This window comes from Adiantum capillus-veneris, chromosome 15 (assembly GCF_014529385.1).
Source record: "Adiantum capillus-veneris isolate H3 chromosome 15, ASM1452938v2, whole genome shotgun sequence".
Taxonomy (NCBI): domain Eukaryota; kingdom Viridiplantae; phylum Streptophyta; class Polypodiopsida; order Polypodiales; family Pteridaceae; genus Adiantum; species Adiantum capillus-veneris.
In genome coordinates this window covers 60120160-60144562 of record NC_140945.1, presented here as the reverse complement: position 1 = coordinate 60144562, position 24403 = coordinate 60120160, and the positions used below count along the sequence as shown (strand labels likewise).

General features: G+C 41.4%; 2 protein-coding genes and 1 long non-coding RNA gene across 8 annotated transcripts; 1 reads left to right on the top strand and 2 right to left on the bottom strand.

Moving 5' to 3' along the window:
• Positions 1 to 5378: 5378 nt before the first annotated feature.
• On the bottom strand, positions 5379 to 6138 carry LOC147440750 (DNA-directed RNA polymerase II subunit 4-like). Its single transcript, XM_086482580.1, has one exon. It carries the CDS (start codon positions 5783 to 5785, stop codon positions 5399 to 5401), a length of 387 nt encoding a protein of 128 aa, XP_086338706.1. The 5' UTR covers positions 5786 to 6138; the 3' UTR covers positions 5379 to 5398.
• A 2920-nt stretch (positions 6139 to 9058) lies between these two features.
• Positions 9059 to 14382, bottom strand: LOC147440749 (uncharacterized). Of its 5 annotated transcripts, none has more exons than XM_086482579.1 (14): positions 14116 to 14254; positions 13148 to 13214; positions 12373 to 12532; positions 12256 to 12300; positions 11700 to 11990; positions 11521 to 11613; positions 11322 to 11411; positions 11115 to 11198; positions 10957 to 11034; positions 10604 to 10856; positions 10253 to 10388; positions 9996 to 10090; positions 9464 to 9587; positions 9059 to 9373 (listed from the first exon to the last, which is right to left on the bottom strand). In XM_086482579.1, the coding sequence occupies exons 5-14, from the start codon at positions 11902 to 11904 to the stop codon at positions 9290 to 9292; spliced, it is 1242 nt and encodes a 413-aa protein (XP_086338705.1). In that variant the 5' UTR covers positions 11905 to 11990; positions 12256 to 12300; positions 12373 to 12532; positions 13148 to 13214; positions 14116 to 14254; the 3' UTR covers positions 9059 to 9289. The 5 variants fall into 5 exon arrangements, with proteins under 5 accessions (XP_086338705.1, XP_086338704.1, XP_086338703.1 ...); XM_086482578.1 differs by lacking the exon at positions 14116 to 14254 and adding an exon at positions 13358 to 13857; XM_086482577.1 differs by lacking the exons at positions 12256 to 12300; positions 12373 to 12532 and having other exon boundaries at positions 14251 to 14382.
• A 199-nt stretch (positions 14383 to 14581) lies between these two features.
• On the top strand, positions 14582 to 22058 carry LOC147440748 (uncharacterized). Of its 2 annotated transcripts, XR_015184286.1 has the most exons (3): positions 14582 to 19651; positions 20555 to 20722; positions 20934 to 22058. It is a non-coding gene; the product is annotated as an uncharacterized LOC147440748 (long non-coding RNA). The 2 variants fall into 2 exon arrangements; XR_015184285.1 differs by having other exon boundaries at positions 14582 to 20722.
• Positions 22059 to 24403: the final 2345 nt, after the last annotated feature.

Sequence of the window (24403 nt, the reverse complement as noted above, 5' to 3'; positions counted from 1 at the left end):
CTGTGAAGATTGCCCTCTACTCAGCCTCACAACTCGAAGTGGCCACAGTAGGTTTCTTCTTGCTCAACCATGATATACATGAACTGCCAAGCATGAAACAGAAACCACTTGTGGACACTCGCGTGTCAAAACAACCAGCCCAATCTGAGTCCGAAAAAGCATGTAAGTTTGGCGGCAATGATCCCCCCTTGGGATAAAACAAGCCAAGATGTAAAGTGCCACTAAGGTAGCGGAAAATCCTCTTGAGAGTCTGCCAATGCTTAGACCCTGGGCTATGCATAAGTCTGCTGACCTGTGAGACTGCAAACTGAATATCCGGCCTCGTGTTGCATACATAAATGAGGCAGCCAACAGCAGTTTGGTAAAGAGTGACATCAGCAGGATCGCCAGCATCATGTAGACTCAACTTCAAACCTGTTTCCATGGGAGTGGCAATAGGTTTGCAATCCTCAAGTCCAAACTTACATAGCAATGTCTCTATGTAACTTTTCTGACACAAGGCAATACCACCATCACATTGCTTAAACTGTATACCCAAGTAATGATGCAACAGCCCCAAATCTTTCATCTTGAAAGTAGCATTCAAATCAGCCTTAAATTCAGCAATATGTCTCTCATTTGGTCCAGTGATCAGTAAATCATCAACATAAAGAACCACGATGAGAAATACATCACCCTCACGCTTTACATACAATGTGCTTTCTGTTGGACTGTTACGAAAGCCTTGTTTGACCAAATGAGTGTCAACTTTCTCATACCAAGCACGAGGAGATTGCTTCAACCCATACAAAGCCTTGTTACATTTGCACACTTTGTCCTCTTGTCCTTTTATGACAAAACCGCGAGGCTGCGTTACATAAACTTCCTCAAATATGTCATCATTCAAGAAAGTAGTAACAATGTCTGATTGATGTACATCCCAACCAAAATGAGCTGCCAATGCACATAGAAAACGCACAGTACTCATACGACAAGTGGGAGCAAAAGTCTCTTCATAATCTATGCCTTTTTGCTGTGCATAACCCTTTGCAACATGTCGAGCCTTATGGCGATCGATCTCACCATCCAGCTTGCGTTTCAACTTGTAAACCCACTTCGTACCAATGGCCTTTTTGCCAGGAGGCAAATCACATAAAGTCCATGTGTCATTTTCTATAAATGCATCATATTCTGATTGCATGGCAGCCATCCAATTTTTTGAATTTTGTGCTTCATCAAAAGTCAGAGGCTCCTCAACATCATGTAAGCTAGACACAGCCAAAGCATAACAATCTAATGCATAAGATGCATGGCGAGAGCCTGAACGAGTACGACTAGACAAAGGTGCATCCAATTTACTGTCACGCAAAGTGTGCACCAGCCATTTTGGCATACCTCTAGCCTGCTCATTTTCAGCCCTTTCCTCATCAAGTACATCATGTACATCTGCATCAGTAATAGGCTGATCTACGACATTTTCAAAAACCCCCATAGGCTGTACATTTGCCTCATTGGAACTTAAATTCGTACTTCCACCACTGAAAAGAGGCAACAAAGTGTCATAAATGTCCTGTGAGCTTACATTACTGTCTCTAGTACATGACAGCAAGGACTGAACAGAATCTTCCACAAACACTACATCTCGTGAAACCAGAATACGTTTTGTTTGCGAATGATACAACCTGTAACCTTTGCTTTCAGCACTGTAACCAACAAAAATAATTTGACAGCCTTATCATCCAATTTTCTGCGATGCACTTGTGGCACCAAAGCATATGCCAAACAGCCAAAAACACGCATGTGCCCAATAGAAGGCTTTCTATCATGCCATGCTTCATATGGAGTAATAGACTGCAAAGCTTTCGTAGGACACCTGTTAAGTACATAAGTGACACGCATGATGGCTTCAAGCCAAAAAGAATGCGGTAAAGCTTGACTTTTGACCATACATCGTGCCATTTTCGTCAGTGACCTGTTTTTCCTCTCAGCAACACCATTTTGCTGAGGTGTATAAGGCACTATACATTGGTGTTTTATCCCACGACTAGCCAGAAATGCATTAAATTCATGAGACATATACTCCCCCCCTCGATCGGAACGGAGGGTGCCCATAGTACATTTCGAGACATTTTTAGCCATAGCCAGAAATTGTTTGATGCACATAAAAACTTCGGACTTCGCTTTAAGCGGAAATACCCATGCATGCCTGGAGTAGTCATCAATGAAAGTCACGAAGTACAGGTAATTGCCCAAGGACGGAGTTTGCATGGGCCCACAAACATCACTATGCACAAGCTGCAACCTGTATGTGGCCCGAACTGAACCATCCTTTGGAAATTTGGAACGCTGCATCTTACCCAAAATACAGCCTTCACAAACATGTTTGATAGGTGCTTCAAGAGGCGGCAAAGAAGCAACCATATCAGATTTCTGCAAACGCAACAAACTGGCAAAATTCAGATGACCAAAACGTGCATGCCAAAGTTTTGCATCTAAAATAGCCCTTGAATCTGCAACAGCATTTGCAAAGTTTTGTCCACACTTGTCATACAAAGTGAGCTTATACAGCCCACGGCACAAAAGGCCAGATGCAACAATTTAATCACCAAAACTGAGATCATGAACTGTACATCTGTCATCCACAAATTTGACTACAAGTCCAAGTCTAGCAAGTGCGGATACAGACAAGAGATTCTTCTTGATCCCAGGTACATAAAGTGCATCAACAAGTGTGAAGGAACTGCCATTAGCAGTAGTGAGCACAATCTTTCCAACTCCCTGAACTGGATAAGAGGCATTGTTGGCACAAGTGACTGAATTTCCATGAGGGACAAACTCGAGAGAGGTAAACAATTCACGATGTGAGGTAATGTGCTTTGTAGCACCACTGTCGAAATACCACACATGTGAATTTGCAGCAACTGACAAGCATGCATCATGGACAACAGGATTATAAGACCACTCTGCGCTAAAAGCCCATTCTGCATCAACATCAGCAACACACTCTCCTTTCACAGAAGACTCAACAATGGCTGCATTTGTAGTGGAACCAGCATTTGGAGTGGAACCACCCTCTTTCTTCTTAGCCTCTTTGGCTTTCAACTTAGGACACGACTTGATCAAGTGATCATTGGCTTCACAATAATGGCAACGCATCTTCTTTTTGCCCTTATCACCAGAATTTCCAGACGAAGTGCTGCCAGCAGAAGCATTAGGAACATAAGTTTTGCTACTCGCAGCAGAACCATAAGAAGTGGCTGCATTACTGTTATCACCCTTTCTTTGAGAAGCAATAAAAGCCTGTTCAACTGTACGCTGCCTAATCCTGTTTTTTCTGGAAAGTGACTCTTGCAACAGCAATGTGCATAATGCATCAAACTTGACAACTTCAGGATTTCCTTGGGTCATCAGTTTCCAAGTACTAGCAAAAGTCTGGTAGGAATCTGGTAAGGCATCAAGAACAGTCTGCACAAGGGAACTGTCTGAAATGACTTCACCTACAGAAATAAGCTGCTCATTGATATCCTTGACACTAGCAAGGAAAGTGTCCATATCATCTTCCTCGTGCATAATCTTCGACTCCAGCTCTTTACGCAGCAAAGCAATTTTAGCCTCATTGCGGCTTGTATAAAGACCTGCTAAAATATCCCAAGCTTGTTTTGCAGATTTTGCTGAACGGATGTGAGGAACAATGGTGCACGTCACAGACAACGCAATCAATGCATGAGCCTGCGCATCCTTAACATCCCAACGAGCTTGTTCTGCCAGTAGGCAAAACAACTCTAACAGCTGCAATCCTTGCAGCAAGACCTGCAACATCCTCAACGTCGCCTACATCCTCAGAACTAGGACGTACATTAATGCCCTGCACAATGTTCCAGACACCCTTTGACACAAGAACATGTTGCATCATATAAGCCTACATAGGGTAGTTGTCCCCATCCAACGTGTCCTTAGCAGCAAACATCTTGAACACATCTGTGTTGTTGTTGTCAGCCATGGTAAATGCTGACCTGATGTGAAAACTGTCCGAAAATAGGAGAAATGGAGCGGAAACAACCTGTGCTATATAGCACAAACCGTAGAAGACTATAAGGCACCTGTTATGCAGAAAACGGCACTGATAGAAATTCTGCACAAAATGACGAAATAGCCTGTGCAGTACTGCCTATAGTGGAAACGGAGGCCGAAATGAACCCAAATCAAAATTCTGAGCAGACCGAGCTCTTCGAGGAGTCCCAAAATTTTTGTCGACTTGCGAACGCTCGCCAAAGCTCACTGAAATCGGAGAAAGTGAGCAGGCGTGTGTTGGAGCAGCTGGCGACTAAGCCCGGGAGGACGTGACCTGCTCTGATACCAATTGTTGGAATTAGGGTTGCAGAGAAACACACACAGCTTGGAGAAGACGAAGGAAGCTCAAGGCACACAATAGAGAGTATGTTACTTAGTGTGCAATGGAAAGATAGATAGCCCTAGAGTGATGGGCGTATATACAATGCACGGGGAAAAAACCTCCTAAAGAGGGAAAAAATGCCCCGACGGTCTTAGTGTGTTCACACACATCTCTACCACATATATATGGTTACAAATTCAACACCATTCTCCTGATCTGCTAGCTTAGCGCAGGCACTGAGTAAAGCAATAAATGTATGCCCATTTGGGTGCAAAGGATCTTCCTGCATCTTTTTGTAAAGAATGAGAGCATGTTGTGCCTTGCCGCAACTCACACATCCAGAAAGAAGAGAGTTCCATGACTGCTCATTTCGATAAGGTAGCCAATCAAAGACTACCTGAGTATCCTGGATTCGTCCTATGTCAACCAACATGGGAACAAGATAATTACCAAGATATATATCAGCTTCCAATCCATGCTTCCGCAGGTATGCATAACAGCGCACTCCATTTTTTCCAGCTCTCTCTTTCCTGCACTTCTGCAAAATTTGTACAAGCTCATCTGTTGAAAGAGGTACGCCCTGCTCTAAACTATGAAGCCTTTCCTCTACCGAAAGCATTTTTCATGTTCCCTCTCTTGTTCTCTGCTCCAAATGCTCATAATTCTTTTCCCCATTCTGCACATGACTCAAGGATGGCACTTGCAATCTACCTCTCATGCAGGGTTCAAACAGCTATGCATTAAGTTGCCAATCAAGCCCCAGTGTGACTTGTGGCAACTGTCTTGAAAGTTATCAACTCTCATATCATCAGCCACCATGCAAAATAACAAAGTTCAGGAGAAAAAATAGGAAATAGAGCAACACCACAATCCAGTCGAGTCACCTCAAGGCAGAATCTTAAGGTTTGTTTCAGCAGAGAATTTCTCTCTAGCTGGACACATACCATACATGGTCAAAAGCTGTACTCAAGTCTTTGAATGATGGTCAAAATTGGACAATACAAACTCTCCTTATGCATATCCATACTATTCAAACTTCTTAATTGTTGCCAAATCTGCATCATCCTCATCAGATTTGCTTCTCTTAGCAAGAGAAGGAACCAATGCCTTTGCTTCTTCCAATGTATCAAGACACAAGTTTCCAATTACACAAACCTCAAACTCAGCTAACTGATTTTGACTAAGCACTTCTCGAACTTGTTTGACAGCATTCGGATTTTGATAGCGACTGAAGTGCTTCACATACTGAAAGGACTTCTCGAAGACCTGTGATACTTGAGATGCTGGATCAGAAAGTTGTTGGATTTGCTCATACTTCCTTTCCAAAATGACTGCTACCTCAGAGTTCATTAAGCACTTTGCCTTCTCAAAGTCTTCACCAAGCTTGAGTTCTGAAGCATCTTCTTCTTCCATGATGGGTAGCGGTATTCTCTCTCGCGCGCGCTTGCAAGAGTAGCGCAACAGAAAGAAAGCGAAGTCTTCAGGGACCTGGAAGGCGTTGCTTCGACCCGATCTCTTGTAGTGCGCACATGAAAGAGATGCACTTGGTTCGTTCCCTCTCCGTGAACGTCAGCGAACAATTGATTTCCAGCACACATGAAGAGTCGATCGCTCGCGAGGTTGCTGACGTAGGCTGCAGGCTTTGGCAGAGCTTGTGCAGGGTAGTTGCAGAGCACTCGCAGCCTTTAGGAGAGCTTCCCGCTATACTGAACGTAAACGTTGCGACGAACGATTCCTTCATGGGCCTGAGGAATCGTTCGCTCAAAGCGGAAGACGAATGCCAAAATTATCTCCTCTTTTTTATAGCTCCTCCAATGAGATATTGCCAAGTGGCGTAGCTATGCTTACAGGATTGTCAAAACCGCTGTTAGATAATCAAGGTAATGATAAGCTTTAACGATTCAACCAAAATAGATACAAGGGAATTTTTGAAATTAGAGGGGTATTTTGGGAATTTCCACAAATTAGAGGGGTATTTTGGTAATTTTTCCTTAACAAAAACTTCAACGTGTGCGAAGGTCTGGATATGTTCTCAAGCAGTGGAGTGGTGATACCTCCTACGCAGACGCTCTCTACGGGCTCCATCTCTTTCAAATCCGCTAGCATTCTCCCGTAAGTTTGTGTGTGTGTGTGTGTATGAGAGAGAGAGAGAGAGAAGGACAGGTTTCTTTGAGTTGAGGTTCAGTTACTTTCCCACAAGCTTCTAAGGTGTAAGAGGTATGCTAAATCCTTGTTTACTGTCCGGTCGACGTCTAGAGGTGTAAGATGGAAGATGGAAGGTGAACTCCTTACCTCGTGAACATATTCTCGTCATGTCTCAGTGAAGTTGAGGTAGATGTGTGGACTTAGAATCTGTGCAAGTGAAAGTGGATACTTGCTGATTTTAGAACACGCACATGGAAGAATAAGTGGAGGTCATTTTTCAGGCGATAAGACGACAAAAATTGTTTTAACCACCGCAAGAATATGGTGGCCTACAATGCACATGGATGCCGAGGAGTTTGTTAAGCGTTGTGACGCATGACAGCACACTAAGGTGCCGATAAAGAGAGAAGAGATGCCACTACGACCAATGGTGGGAGCATGGGCATTTGCAAAATGGGGAATTGATTTTGTGGGGCCTATTTCACCCCCTGCATATCGCATCCATACCCAATATATCATTGTGCCTACGGACTATCTCACAAAATGGGCTGAAGCCAAAGCAACACAAAAAGCAGACGCAAGAACCACTGCACAATTTTTGTATGAGAATGTCTTTGTACGATACGGATTACCAATAGAAATTGTCAGTGATCGAGGAACACATTTTCTTAATGAAGTCATTGAATACCTGTTAGAGGAATTCATGGTCATACATAAGAAATCTGCTCCATATCATCCACAGGCAAATGGGCAAGCTGAGGCCACAAATAAAACACTATGCACTATTTTGACTAAAATTGTATCAGAATCAAGGACAGACTGGGATCAACAATTACACTCAACACTATGGGCATACAGGATAGCTTACAAAACATCAATCGGAACCACACCATACACAATATGATCGGTAACAGGAGGGCTGATTTTTGTTGATCTTCCCATGGTATGCACATAGTTTGCATGCCAAATTCAGTAGCCTATATGCATTGAGGCCTTTTTTTTTTTTGCAGCACATCAGAAGGCCACAAGGGGAGGTGCCTATCCCTTCCAAATATTAGCCATGAAACATGGTCGGGCAAGGGCCGCGTGCCCGTATGCATCACGATGGCTTTTGGCATTGTTGATTGAGTGATGCACAAATTGCAAGTGTGTGCACCTAAAGGCTTGCACAGTCAACAATCCAATCATACCTATGGGGTAGACAAATTTTACAGAGTTTTGGGCCATCATATATGTAATCTTTTTCTCATGGGAGGTGTATGGGAAATTATTAGGCGTTGGAGATAGACAAGCCCGGATTTGATACAACGAGCGTAATTGCAAAAATAAGCAAATGCCAAAGTTTGGTTGTGCTGGTTGTAGTCACCTATAGGGGTAATAAGTAATGGGTATTAGGAGTGGACAATACATAATTAAAGCATGCCAAACTTAGGGGAAAGTAAAAAAAAATATTTCATATTTGTCCACACCTTCTCTGGATCCTCAACTATGAAGGTGAAATGGAGAGAGCATACTCCCCTGTAGTACCTTTCTTTCTGGTGGGTGACCTGATAGATGCCTAGAGAGAGAAGGGGACATGGTAGATAACAGGTGTAACACGGAGTTGGATGCATGTGTGGATCGGCTTCCGGGTTGCTGGATCTATTTCCTATTGGATGAGTGGAGGTATGTAAGTATGTTCGTTCTTTCATATGAGTCTCATATGTATAGTAATCAATTCGGGGCATATTATGGTTTTCTGTCATATATAGCATGGTTTTCCTTGAATTTAGGCTGTCGTAAGTCTATGTGACATGTGGTGCGTGATGTGAACCATACTTTTTCCATACTTCCATACCCATAAGCAGTTCCATATGCGAGCATGACGAACGATCGCAATACATCATACTATTCCAGTTTTACAGGTTGATGATTGAATTGTAGCACACCATGTTTCAATAGTCCAAGCATGAAACTGCCATTAAATAAGCTTTTTGAAAACTTTCTGCATTACAATTTCCATTTCCTTACCTCATCAAGCTTGAAACACTCAATTGTGTTCTTGTAAAGCATTCAATAGCTGTCATATGTTGTCTGCGTTTGTCTGTTGATTTGGCTACCACAGATTTTGCCAAAATTCTTCTAAATTGTAGTGGCTTGTACAGACAGTGCTAGCAACATTTTACGACTTCTGATTCATTACAAAAACACAAATATTGCAAGATATTTCAGCAATGTGAATGTTATTGGGGAAAGATCTGGTATTCATTTAATTATGTGCATACTTGCAGTATGCAAGAGCAAATTATAGATGGCTCATCATGTATATTTTGCATAAGGTTAGCTATGTAAGACAGTTTATGTAAATTAAAGTTTCCGATTATGCTTTCTTTCTATAATCAAGTGAATGCAGTGTTTTCACCACATTGTCTTCCCTTAGTAGGAAGTGAATATGCCAGGGAAAATCATGTTATATGTTAAAGCTTCTTTGGAAAAAAGGAAGGTTATGAGAGAGAGAGAGAGAGAGAGAGAGAGAGAGAGAGAGAGAGAGAGCTGCTTGGAAAGAGGTTGCTTCAGAGAGTCTACTCTTTTATTTTTCAAAACTGAGCCCACAACACTATAGGCATAAAGAATAGTGGTACAGTAAGTATAGATGGACATTGAAAACCCGGTTTTGGGTGCTTTACAGCGAGAAGAAACTATGTAGTTCTGCTATGCGTCTCTTAAATTGTCTGGGTTCAAAACTTTGCCTTGCCGCCAGCTCTTGACGTGGGAACGAAGAGTCATGCATTCTCAATATTCGATCTTTCGGCTAGCTATGTTACCATAGTAGGCTGTAACGGCCTTCAATTCATCGCGTACATAATTTCTCTCAATCTGCAAATGTCCATCCGAGTAATATGTGTGTTTTAAAACAGCTAACAAAATTGCATGACATGGTTGAGCTTTGTGCAAGAAGTATCCTACCTCATAAGGCAGAGGAGGACTTGATAGCCACGACAAGCGGGAAAGTTGCTCAACATCCACTGTTCGAGGCAAGAAGTACGCCACACTAGGGGCAACAGTTAGAGCCAGTTTGAAAAGGGAGAACCTGGATAGAGATGGCTAATTTAGTGTGGTTTTGAACAGGGGGGTTAAACTAGCCAAACTACATACATTGAAGATCCCTTTCAATGCCACCCTCACATGCACACACAAAGATGCTCAATGGACAAGAGTGGCTGATGGGTACAATGGACTCCATCTTCGCATGCGCACACCAAGATGATGCCACCCTCACATGTGCACATAGAAAGATGCTCAATGGACGAGAGTGGCTGATGGGTACGATGGACTCCATCTTCGCATGTGCACACCAAGATGATGCCACCCTCACATGTGCACATAGAAAGATGCTCAATGGACGAGAGTGTCTGATGGGTACTATGGTCTCCACCTTCACATGCGCGCACACAGATGCACAAGAGACGAGTGTGGCTGATCGGTAGGATCGACTTACCCATTGGCAGGCCTTATCATTGTTTCTATGTCATACTTGTCCGCCTTAATGTATTCAGGCCCTCCCCAAGGTGGTGATAGGAATACAACATCTCCCTGCACATGAAGTAGAAGTTGATAATTAGGACTTTATAGCAATTTTGGACTCTGTATGACAACTGAAATTTCAGGTTTTGCAAATTTTATATTCCCCTTCTAGGCTTTCAACAATTTGTATGCCCAATACAATACATGGTGCAGAGTTTGAAGAGAAATTACCTTTAGGGTTGGTGCTAATTGAAAGAAGTCTCCTACTATGAAGTCTATTTTGTGGGCAACGCCGTATACTTCTGCATTGTGCCGAGCATACTCTATTCTCTTTGGATCTATGTCAATTGCAATCACATTGAAGTTCCTGGAAATATGTAAAAGGTGGTCCATGTTAGTGAATTATCACATCCTCAGCGGAAAGGGACAGGTATGCCATCAATTATGCTTTTTACAATGTGTTGTTTATGGTTTTTGAATGCTTGTCATGAGAATATTCCTTTCTACTTACTAATATATAGAGACAGTTTCTTTTAATAAATTTGTTATGATAAAGGAATTTGTTTCAACAGGTTCACTCACATGCAAGCAAATTGGATAGCATTGCCGCCAACACCCGTAAACGCATCGATAACAATGCCGGAACTACCACAATGAGCGGCTTGATGTTTTGCTATCTCTTCTGGTGTGACAGAAAACAAGCCCTCTTCATCAATCTTTATTCCTTCGTCAAACCGAGAGAACAAGCTGTATCTGCGGAGCCAATACTTGACAACACTATGATTGATGGCCTCAACCATGCCAGGTAACAGAATTTTGTCACTTTCGCTGCAAACTGTTAACGTGGGAAAACAAGGAAGAGCTAAATTTATCAGCTTAATTAGAAGGTAGCACCAAACACAAGCTGTTGAAAGATTAGCAGAGAGGGCACTCACATCTTTCCATAAGGTGTACCTCAGCAAGAAGTCTGTTAGCATCTCTTTCCTGTAAAACCCTTTTGCTTGGGATAGCATCTAGAGTAGATCAAGTAGGAGACTGTGAGCGTCGAAAACAGAGCAATATTTGTGCTATGAAAAACTGTACAATTAGATACCTTTCTTAAACTTAACCACCCCATTTAGCACTCTGATTATCTTTGCCCTTTGTCTTCCTTCACATAAACCTATCAAGCGGCCAACTGCACCAATGACCCATTTAGTAAGGTAGAAAACCCCAAAATACTTTTTAACGATGGGGATTGTCTATGTTCTTTGTTAGCTACATGCACACCTACTTCTACTTTATGTTTGTTAACACTTACAGCTTTTCAAGAGAGTGTCCCTGATTAAATGCTTCAAACGATCTTTTTTGCCTTGCATTTGAAGGAGCATTGTACCACTTTCACTGGCAACTGAAATCATTTTGACTGCATTATTGTTTCATAGCAAGAGCTGGGTACTAGCAATCATATGAGAGCAACACAAAATAAATGAAAACTATGATATGTTGAGAAAACTTACAGTGTACGATAGAGCTGGCTTGCTGGGTTTTCTTTCTCTTGATATTTTGCATGGGAAAGTTGTTCTCAACTTGGGTGATGTGGAAAGCAGGAGCTGAAATGTGATATTGTAGGTGCCATCAGAGTTGATTTTATAAACAAGGAATGGGTTGAAATTTGAGATTGGAATTTATAGCTTACTGATACTAATTGCTGACGTTGGTGCATTAACTTTGAGCTTTAAAAGCTCCAATTGTTCACACTCGCCCACCTCCACGGTATATTCAGTGGGTTGTAGCAGTAGCTTGGTGTTCAAGAGCTCTGCTCCATCAGATATGTGACTCTCGCGAACACATTTCTCTTGCCCGTGTGTCCGATTTATGCACTTCTCAATTGCCTTGGCCATTTTTATAAACGATGCTGTAGTAGAGCTTTCCTGCCGAGAGGCCTAGAAGAAGCTCTCAGAGTTCACCCACAAAAATGTTGGACATGCTGCAAACAACAATAGGATGTGAGCAAATGACTAAGGATGTGGTCACGCCTGCATCAGTTATCAGTGATATATCATTAATGCAACTAAGCCAAAATCGGCATATTTACAAGAAGACTTGCATATTTGCATATGAGACAAATAACTAAGTGCACGTGTGACCATGCAAAGACACAGTTTCAAAAAGCGAGCCCTTTAGGAATCCATGAGGCTTGGGCCTAAATTGCACTATGCTTCAACAAGTGAGTGGTGAGCCGGGCATCTAACCTGTGGGCAGAAGCATGGGGCAGAGGGTTCATAGTACCCGCTTACCTGTCACGGAATCCACGATAAAAAAACATAGCCCTGCGATGGAAAGGAAAAAGCCTAAATTAATGCACCTACCCGATAGGGACGGTGTGAAATGGTGACATTTTCTCGAAATGCCGGTGGGGAAAAGCACCATTTTATAACTTTGTACCACAGGGCCACTGCCTAATCCATAGCCAATGAGGCGTTTTTCTGGTAGAGAGTTCTTGTATTTTTGTTGATATTTGCAGTCTACCTATGCAACAAGCTGATAAAACTCTCGACATTTTTAAAGATAAACAGGTGAAGCCTCACATAGGCATTACAAAACAGAATGTTAAGGATGTAAATGCAGCCCTTTAACGAAGGGACCCATCCACAAACTAAACAAAGGCACAAAAAATTATCTGTACACGTCTCTGCCTTCACCTCTAGGGCATGTTTTGGCATGCCAAGTAGCTGCAATGTGATGTTTAGATGTCAGACAATACTAAATTTGACAAAGTAAAAGTGGAACTGAATTCTCCTCTTTCCAAGTAAGCTGCCAAGGGATGGCCAGCATTTGACATTGGACAGTTTCCAACCAATGTTGTCAATTTGTGGTCGTTGTTAACCAACTTACTATAATTCTACTTCTCAGCTTAACTTGCAAGGGTCAGGATTTTTTCGACATTCTTTAAAGACTTCTTTCTTGTTGATAACATCAACTATATGGATCAAAATGGGTTTTCTCTATGTCAGTAATCCAACTTGCAAATCTCTATCTTTTGTTTTCAAAGTCAGTTTATGCAAATCACAGCTGTTTTCATTTAAGAGCTGCTGTTCATTAAAGGCAGATTTAACATCAAACTAATGCAAGAGATGTGCATACCTCTGCTGGTGTCGGCCGGTTGCTCTAGGAGGCTCTTTGGGTATTTGCTTTCCCCTGTTCCTTCAACCTGGAGTAGAGAATCATCACATGGCCAAAGGCTATGGCTAAGAACCTTATGAAGGAAAAAAAGCAAAATCGCAGATCAAGCAATCAAGAAAACAGAGCAAAATTGGCAGATGAATGCAGGGACAATCTTGGAAACAGGGGAACCTGCAGAGGCAGCAGGGAAGGGCTGATGAGTGCCTGCAGAAGCAGGGCGGATGCAGATGCAGATGATGATGGCATTGTTGGTGAAGCAGGGCGGAACGCTGCCCAAAATTCCTCCTGTTTAATGGGCGGGCGATGGTGTGAACGCAAAAGCCCTGGATTGAGGGCGAGTATTGTTTACGCCTCAAAAAAGCTTAACGGAGCGCCCAACATTTTGTGCGTTTTCTTTCGGTAAAGAAGGAAGGCGTGTTGTGTGCGTTTTCCTGCCTCTGCGTGAAGGCTTACTTGCTAGAGCAGAGAACTCGACTTTACGTAGTGGCACAAGCGCAACACAAACACACACACACAAACGCAGAGAACGTCGTGGGTTATTCTCTCTCTTACACACACAAGCAAACACAACACCACAACGGGCGCGAGAGCTCAAATTTACGTAGTGTGCTCACACACACACACACACACGCGCGCGAGCACGGAGCTTGAGTTTACGTGGTGGGTTACTCTCTCTCTCTCTCTCTCTCTCTCTCTCTCTCACACACACACACACACACACGCGCGCGCGCGAGCAGAGGGCTCAAGTTTACGTAGTGGGTTCTTCTTGCACACACACGCCGTCCCTCCCTCTCTCTCCCTCTCTCTCTCTCGTTACCCTGTTCACCTAGAGGTAGTATCTGCTACTGATTTAGACAACACTCAAGCTTGCATAGCGATTCTTGAAAGGACTTGCTCCTAGTGAAAGTAAAAGTTCAGGGAAAACTTACATTCGCCAAGGGTGGCCTCAGTGGCTCCTACTAGCTCTGTGGGAGCGACCTTGCATGCTAGTAACGCGCGGGCACGAATGAAGGATGTAAGCACAGAGAGAGAGAGAGAGAGAGAGAGAGAGAGAGAGAGAGGACCTGATTGCTCAGATTATAGGGTGGTGAGTGCGAGGGTAGTGCTTATTCTGAAAGCCGGTAATGATCCATTTATACAGCCCGCAGAGAACGCTGCGACGGGGTTTTTAATTGGTAATCCCCCGACAAGAGAGAGAGAGAGAGAGAGAGAGAGAGAGAGCCCCAAGGATGGCAAGCCCAACTATCTCTATACAATCCAGCTAGTGCAAGAATATAGACATTGTTTTATATCGCGTCCATTGTTACCCTTTCAAAGTTTATTGCCAGAAAATGTGAGACCCTTTGGAGTCTCCTTCTATACAGGGAATTGAAGTGGGCTTAATTGTAGGTCCATGGAGGGGGTTATGCGGATAATGATGGGCTTAATGGAGGTGGGAGGTATAAAAGTGAGCATCCCATTGAGCATTTCAATTTTTTTAAGCCTAGTTGGGTGCCCAAGAAGGAGACTATTTTAGTCTTCTTTTTTATCTTATCGGCCCATATGAGCCTAAACAATGCAAAGCCAATGGGAATGAAGCAAGTTTAGAAGTGGGTTGTCACACGTGGTGTGTGTGTGTGTGTCTCTCTCTCTCTCTCTCTCTCTCTCTCTCTCTCACACACACACACACACACATGGAGCGCACGCTTGAGTTGCTTAGAGAAAGACACACACACATAGAGAGAGAGAGAGAGAGAGATCCCTAGCCATAAGTGTGAAACTCAAACTTGTGTGTGAGTGTGTGTGTGTGTGTGAGAGAGAGAGAGCTGCTCTCTCTCTCTCAGCAATGGAGAAGGATGACATCCTTTGTTAGTAGAGGTGTTTGTTGAGTGCCCTCTCTTTTGATTCACATTGAGCGAGCTTTAGTGGAGGAGTTAAGGGGTAGTTTGATTGACAACTAGGTGTTCTCTCACCTCATTTAGCTAACTTTCACACTAGTTGCTCTAATGTGTTGGGGTTCACTCAACAAAGCCTCATGAACGCCACGGTTAGATGCAAGTTGACAAGTTGGAGTGGGTTGAGTAGGTCGAATGGGTGTGAGTGCACGCTTGCCTCTCTCCTCTTCTTTGTTGATATGGAAATATTCAACTCGGGCAAGGGAGGATGTTTGGTCTTTTATTTGCCAAGTGTAAGAAGCTTGTTAGATGAGATAGTACCAAGCTTTTTTTTTTTTTTTTTTGGCAAAACTCACAATTGTGAGTGAATTATATTGAACAGCCAAAAAAATTATAAGGTCTTGTCATGATCTTGATAGTACTAAGCTTAAAAGCTTGGAAAAGATCTAGTCATGCGCCCTCCCCCCCCCCCCGCCCCCCCCCAAAAAACACACACACCAAAACGAAAAAAAGAAGAAGAAATGAAAACAATAATAAATTTAGATGGACGGTGCTAACACTTCGATAGTTAATGTAAATCTCAGTTAATAACAAGGACCAATTAGGAGGGGATTGATTAAGGTAACATTGTTTATCTATGTTGTCGTCTTGTATGTCATGACCTTGAAGGGTCAATTGCTACAGCATCGTGTGTGTGTGTGTGTGTGTGTGTGTGTGTGTGTGTGTGTGTGTGTGTGTGGGGGGGGAGAGAGAGAGAGAGAGAGAGAGAGAGAGAGATGAATTAATGTCTTGTAAAGGCCATATTGACCTATGATACTAAAGAGTTACATCATGGTGAATGTGAGGAGAAGGGGGGAGAGAGAGAGAGAGAGAGAAATGAATTAACGTCTTCTAAAGGTTATATTGACGTATGAGACTAGAGAGTTACATCATGGTGAATGTGTGTGTGTGTGTGTGTGTGTGAGAGACAGAGAGAGAGAGAGAGAGATAATGATGATGATGTATTGGTGATTGAATTTTTATAGGTAGTAAATTGTCTCTATAGATAAATTAAAGAAAACAATTAGTGCTATGGTAATAAGGGTTTCCCAAAGAAATTAGTTAGTGCTATGGTGATGAGGGTTTTCATTGTGCATGTTATGCCTTTAAAGCACTAAGTCACCTTGCACAACCTATAATTTCTTCACAAAGATTGTGCTTAGGATTCACCGATTTTTTTGGAGTGCACCAATTCATGCCTTAGCTTCATTCCTTTTATGATTCGTGATACTGATGTACGTTGATCTTATTGTAAACATTTTGCTAACATTGTTGATCCACTTGAGTCTTGTGGGAGCAGAGGCAAGGATGGTCGAGGCATACACGCAAGCCATCTAGGAAACTTCTAGGCCCAATTAAGATGCATATTTGGGGGTCACACTTTTGCTCTAGTCTATGTATGCTCATGATATGCAAGAATTAGCAAGTGTTATAACGGAATCATCATCATGTTTATCTAGTGAGGAAGGTCGAAGAATCTTCTTTTGTTATACTTTTGCATGCCTTGGGGGAATGTGGTTTGCAAGATATTTTCTTTGTATCACAGTGCTTTACCTTTCGGTAATGATAAGCCTCCCCTCACTATAAAGGAAACTTTTTTCTTCGCTAGATATGGTGAGCTGATGCTTATCATTACAATTTGAGTTGCCTCCAAGGATTTGTAGGGGATCCCATACATGTTGAATTGCCTACAAGGCGTAGTAGGTGTAACAATCTTAGATTTTATGGGACTTAGACAATACCTTAGTGTTGTACTTGCAAAAAGTTATGTAGTATGCCCTTTCTCCCCTCTTGTTTCTTCTTCTTTTCCTTCACTTAATTGCACCAAAAAAAGTTGACACTATAATGGTTATTTGGTAGTCTTGATTGGGAACTCTAGAAAAATCTAGTTCCTTATCTTTGCAACATTGATAGAAAGCCATTGTGCTTGCAATGGTTTTTGGGAATGGTCAGTCTTGGTCAATTGTATTGGGGATTCTTGCATACTTTTTGCTTCATGATAGGAGAGGCTTATCGTGGAGAAGTACTCTAAAGATTCAGGCCACTAGTGAGTACTTGTTTAGTGGCCATCTTTACTAAAATATTGTCTCATGGATGACTGTCATGAGTATATATTGCACTTTTCCCTATATGTGAATATGGGCTTTTCTTGAACACAATTTGGTATACACATCAATAAGAACCACATTCTATATTTGAATCAAACAAATCATGTTGTGGTCAAAATGTTAAAGTGGTGCATCCATCAAAAAATGATATTAACTACAATTGAGATTCTTTCAATTGATAGTGATCTACAATCCTATGTTGTTCACAAACCTTGAAAAGGTGAAGAATGGAGTTTTGCATGATGCTCTTGTCAGCTTCAAGCTTGTAAACCTCAAGTTCCTCCTTAAACCTTGAGTAGCATGAGAAATATGTATGTGAGTGTTGAAAATATTGCTAATTGGTCGAATATTAGTTGTATAAAACATCATTGTTTACTTCAAAAATCTTAGTGCGGATACGAATGAATGCTATCCAAAGGCTAGATATTAATATAGCATTTTATGATAAATTAAGCGAGTGTTGCTCATTATCATTATACTTGAATATACTCTCTTTAAAACAAAAATAAAAGTGTGCACCATAATTGCTACAATGACAAACACAAGTGTATTTTATTAAAAGTTAAAAAGATGAAAGTGTAGTAAGGCCATTTCTAGAGGTTGCATCACACAACACATTTGTTTGATATATTCAATTGTAGTAATTTTTAAGAAAGTAAGCATCAAAGAAAATTCTCCTAGAAGAGATGTTTTGTAGGTCAAGCACTCATCAAGAATGTGATACTTACTTACATGGTTATACATCTTGTTGGAGATATTTTATAACTCAGCATACATACATCTCACGATTCTTCATATATTCTTCATGGTCCTTGTGTCAATTGTAACTTATCCTTCCATAATAAATATGAGTAAGAGACCAAAAATTCAAAAATTTCAAGACATGTTGTACTATGTAGGTTGTGGTATGGGGGGTGTTTGGTTGTAAAAGACCTTTATATCTCCCGGCCCGGACCTTTTTAGGTTTAGAGCATTGTATTTCAATGCATACATGGTAAAGGGGCTCTAGTTATTGTAGATGGCCTTTGTATCTAATTCATGCATGGTGTTAGTGTTGTAAGTAGAAGATAGAACAATACTAAGATTCATTCTAGTGCAAGGTCAAGGGATAAAATGCATCTATTCTTGCATTTGAGTCAAAAGTGCTTATTAGTAAAAGTTTGGTCATGACAAAAGGTATTTTCTCAAGACCTATTCAAATGTGTAAGTTGTTATCTTGGTTAACTTATTCAGTTGTTGGTTGTAACTATGATTAAAGGATCAATAGTCACCACCTCAAATATACCTATGAAATAGAAAATAAAAGGTGGTGAAAAGTTTAGAGACTTTAGCATTGGAAAGGTCTCCTTTCTAGCACATTGCTTTCTACTAGAAAGGATGTCTTTTTAATGTGTTGGGTTTTGTCTTTTCTTTTATGGAGACATAAGGTGTACTTTCATACATTTAGCAAAGCCCCATTTAGGCAAGAGAGAATCCAAGCCAATTTGATAAGAACAAAGTATTGAAGGAGGTTTTTATTGCAGCATTGAAGCTTTTGATTGTATAAGGTTTTCTTCAATATAGTTCCTCACATCAATACAATCAATTGCTTTAAGGTGATTACCTAGTTAAATATATGAAAGATGCTTGGTTTACTCAGATACCAATTTATTACACTAGTATGGCATGATACTTCAGTGTATTGCCATACTTTTAGTAGAAATTGTATTTGTTAAAAAGGACATGTATATATGATAGATGCTAGGAATCATGTAGAGATCATTTTGCTTTAATATACAAACTTGTAATATACTATGAAGGATGGTGATTGAGTGGAAAATTTGCATCAATTTGTGCTACTAATTAGTTTTACTATTACATCATATATATGCGTCGGGGCATGTTGATTTGTAAGTTATTACAAGTTTTCAAGCTTTGTTTTTTACATGATGTTTTGATTGTGTTTCAACATCACCACCACGTCCTCCCCCTTCTTTGATTGGGATATTGAAGTCCAAAGCGCATGCATGCTTCGTTCTACTTGTTATAACAAGGGCTGATCCGTCCAAATATGTTCTTAAAACACATAGATGGAGTTGGTATTTTCTTTGAGGACACTCTTAAATCTTGAAAGAATGTTGGTACTCTTATTACTATGAAGCTTTTACCTAAATGAGCCAACAAAATCTCAAAATGTTGATCTATATATAGGTTTTTTAATTTATTTGATCCCAACAGTATTCATACATGGCGCCTAAAAGAATGCAAGTTGAACAACAAAGAAACTTTAAACGCCAAGTACAATGACGGAAGTTGAAGAATGTTCCAAAGATGAATCAAAGAGCTATTTGGCTCATTGAAGATACCCCATGTTAAAGCAAACAAGCAACAATGCATGCTATTGGGTACTCCCAAATACATGTATTTCCAAAATACCCCTTCCCATGTGAGGGCACCTTAGCTAGGTACTTTCTTGCCTTTGGTGTTTTTGTGAAGTTGAAACAATTGCTTTGCATATTTGTTGTCCATAGTTGTGATCTTTGAGAGAATGAGTTGCATGACGTACACAAATTGCGCTTAAGAAATGATTGCAAATAATAGTTATCACTAAGGCATCCAATAAGACAAAGCACAATGGTTATGTTTAAGAGGACAACATCAAGTTTTGCAGAGACAAAAAAAAACAATTCTACTTAATGATCCCTTTTCCTAATGCAAAGGGACGATTTGTATTAGAATGGGTAATAACATTTTTAAGGTAAAAAAGTGGCTCTCATAAGTGCTCTATGTCTATTCGTCATGCTTGCAACTAGGCCATCACCATAGTCTATATTCTCTGAATAGCTCCCTTGAGCCTTCCATGAGAACGGAGCTCGTAGAAACTAGGAAAGCACCACCCAACCTCCTTATATATAGACTTAACCTATATATGGCCCCTTTCTTACTAGCTCTCCTCCTAGTTTCCGTCTCACATTGGAACCTTTGTTCTAACCCTATGGCTACCTACACATATGTTCTTCTTGTGCATGTGCATGGAGATTTTGATGCAGAAGTCTGAGAAATGGCTTAGTTCGCTCAATGTTGGGCATCTCCAAAAAAGTAAAACCCTTGGCTTAATCTTGAAGACCAGAGATAAATATCTCATGTGTTCTTATGGAAAAGGCTCTATTAGCAATTCATGATCATAAACAAAAATCCACCAATTTTTTGTTGTTTCAAATTTTTGCTCTTAAGCGCCTTCCATGTCTGGTCATCCTTATGGTAACAAACACTATTTTTTCGCGCAAAGCATTCATTAGTAGTAATAAGGAGACATCACCTGCGTTTAATGAAATCGCCTTATCTATCGGAATCTACCCCACCAACAGAGAATGTCACATTCCAAGAAGCTGAGATGGATCAAATGTTGGATGCGTTTTTTGACATGGATCCGGTTATTGAAAACCAAGGTGGAGAAACCATCCAAGGAAACAATGTCGATCAACCTCAGTCATCACGTCCACATCGACGACATGAGAGTGACGTTGAGCCAGAAGGTGAGATGATGCGGGGACTTGCACGAACGCCGCTTTACAATGGTGCAAACATTTCAGTTCTTCATACATATTTGGCACTGCTTAATCTACAGTCTATTTATGGATGGTTTGACAGGAGTGTCACAGAGCTTTTCAGATAAATGTACTATATGCTTAGTATGGACACAAAAAACCAATAATCATGGCTTTTGATGTGGTGATGTATTGACAGGTTGCTAAACGAGCAAATTTTGCCGGAAGGCAATCACATGCCTCCCTCCCAACCTGCTGCCAAGAAGATTCTTACCAACTTGGGCATGGATTATCATAAAATCCATGCATGTCCTAAGGATTGTATACTCTTTCGAAATGAGTACGCATATCTAGTACAGTGTCCCAAGGTGGATCAAACAGATATAGAGAGGACACACAAGGAAAATCTGTCCCTGCAAAGGTTCTTAGACACTTTCCTATCATTCCAAGAATAAAGAGCATGTTTAGGAGCAAGTCTATAGCATCTTTGATGACGTGGCATACCAACACTAGATCCACGGATGATGTGATGCGCGTGCCTGCTGACTCTCGTGCATGGAAGCACATAGAAGAACAATGGCGTACATTTGCGGAGGAGCCTCGTTCACTCCATTTTGGGTTAGCAATGGATGGAGTAAACCCATTTGGATTACGCAGTTCATCATGGAGCACATGGACTATTTTCTTGGTGAATTATCATCTTCCTCCATGGCTGGCTATCAAGAAAGGCCATCTATTACTGTCACTCATTGTCCCAGGAAAGTACAAAGCAAAGAACATGGACGTCTATCTGGCACCACTTATAGAAGAGCTTCAAATATTGTGGTCAGGGATTGATGTGGTTGACATGTCCCAACCGATTGGACGGCGACATGCCCATGTGCAAGGCATTCTTATGTGGACCCTGCACGACTGGCCAGGTTTTGGTGAGTGTTCAGGTTAGTATCATGAAACCTTAACTTATATACAAATCTGCATCATCGCTAATTGCGGCCTGCCGTACTGGAGTGATCTACTTATTAATCATCTGCTCGATCCAATGCACATTTTTAAGAATGTGGGAGAGATCCTTTGTAAAATCTATCCTTTTTTCCCTTACAAACCCCCCCATATTGTAAAATCTATCCTTTTTTCCCTTACAAACCCCCCCCCATATTGTACACTCACCTGCCACCATATGGTAACCTTCAATGAATAGCCAAAGTTTTTTGTATGTGAGCAAAGAAGAGTGCTCCTAGGGCCTCTTAGTGCAATGTATAAAGACCCATTTTTGACATGCATTTGTGAATATCAAATGTTGGAAAATGGTGGGGGTGCGGGTGCAAGTAGGTCTCACACCCCCTGTTTCTTGGCTTGGGATTTTCAAACATAAATGCATCTCAAAATTCAATGTCTTGCTGTTTGTGAGTATTTTCTAGGCTATCATGCTCTTCATGCACTATAAACAAAAAATATTCACCCATGTCATGCTCACACTCCCCTTATGCAAAGAGTGAGACTGGAGTCCACAAAAGGGACTTAACATGTGGTAGAGCTTACTTGACAATCCACATATATATAAACTCCCTAACAGCGCCATAAACTAGGGGGCTTGGAAGCTGACAACTTGAGAGAATGCTTATGTGTAGACCAGTCACCATGTGGTGGGCGCGTATGCATGTGCATGTATTTTGTGTGTGTGTGTGTGTGTGTGTGTGTGTGTGTGTGTGAACATGCCTCTTAGAAAAGCTCCTTTGGGGATGAGAAAAAGGGTTGGTGTGGTTGATGATGATGATGTTATGGAGGGGGAAAGCATAAAACGGGTGCACAACGTTGGGGTGGTGGCTGGATTCCCTCAAAAGCCAGGATTGCAACTTGGGAGAGCTAATTGGTGTGTTCCCATTTTATAGAAGTGTCTCCCTCAAACCTACTATTCATTTCTATGGATGTGCCAAAAGTCCATCTTTTAACGGAACCAATGTTTTTCTTAGATTATCCACCATCGATTAATGATTGAACTCTTTTTTAATGAAAAAAGCACCAAACCCCCCCCCCCCCCCCCCCCCCCCCCCCCCCCCCCCACCCAAAAAAAAAAAAAAAAAAAGTATCTACTATCAACAAGGATGCAAAGTCACACTAAGCAGAGGAGAAGAGAATTTCTTAACATTGTAGCAACAATCCCCAGAGCCCTCAAAGATCTATCCTACAAGTTTCGAACTCAATACCTATTACTCAAGAAGGTAGCTTAGGGGATAAAAAGCCTAGGGGGATGACATACCGCAATTTTCCACACCCCCAATGTAATCCATTTAGCATCTATTGTCGTGAGCATTGAGCTGTTTGAGCTTGGAGATCTAAGCCCGTGAGGGCTTGTTAAGACTTCAACAGATGAGACAAAGAAACATGATGGAGAAACAAGTTTTGCTTGATAAGTTGGAAAATCCTTTCATTAACTTTAGTTGAGTTGGTATGGTGCTTAAATGGCTATCTAGGTTGAGGGTTCGAGCGTTGTTGTGGCTATCCAAGTGGAGTCCTCAAGGTTGAGGGTTCAAGCAATGTTTACCGTAGTGGAGTGGCTATCTAGGTGGAGTCCTCAAGGTTGATCGTTCAAGCAATGTTATATCTAGTGGAGTGGCTATCTAGGTGGAGTCCTCAAGGTTGATCGTTCAAGCAATGTTATATCTACCCCAGTGACGCTAGTCGAGACTCCTCAAGGTTGAGGGTTCAAGCAATGTTATGTCTATCTACCCTAGTGGAGTGGCTATCGAGGTGGAGTCCTCAAGGTTGGGTGTTCAAGCAATGTTATATCTACCCTAGTGGATGCTAGGTGAGAGCTATATATTTAAATGGGAGGTAGGGTGGTGTGTGTCACTTCTGTTAAAAGATGAAACAAGCCATTATGGAGTCGTACTTTTTCCTTCGTTGGGGTAGGCCCACCCCCTTTCTGTGGGTCTTTTGTACTTGGTTTTTCTTCTTCTTTAATACAACTAGTCTGGCCGGCCGCCTCTCTCTCTCTCTCTCTCGCTCGTTGGGAGTTGCAGGGCACACATGCCGGAGCAAGGAGCGCTTGCCATGTTTGGGGGGGGGGGGGAGGGGGGGAGGGATTCTATTATAATATAATATAATATTGTTCAACGAGTCGAGCTAATGTAAAATTGTAGTATTAGTCACCGACTTTTCAACCAAAGAAAAAAAAGGAGCTTCCTTTTGCTCACTAGTTGAAATCTTATTTTCATATTTTAAATTTTTATTTAGCCATTATCCATAATTTGGAGTAGAGATAAATGGTGTTATTTGGCTAAGGGAATATTCCATATTAGGATGATGATTAACAGCATGAGTGACAAGGGACGAAGTCTTTCTTGGCTGCACCATCATGACTCAATACGACCCTACATGTATAACAAACAGAAACCCCTCACTTTTGCCTTTTCCGTGTAATCATCAGAAATTCTCAATACTAATATTTAAAAGCAAAAAATTGCCCATTTTTTCATCTCTCTAGATTTCTTTATTTTTGCTTAATCTAATGGGCGCTCAAGTAGATTCCATTAGGATCTTGGCTGATGACGATCCATGGACTAGATTCTCATTCCTTTGCACGAATCTAACAAAAGTACTTGCGAGTGAAAATTTAGTGAGTGAGTGTTTTAAATAGTTAAGATTAGCCAAAGTGGGCATTGCCGTTTT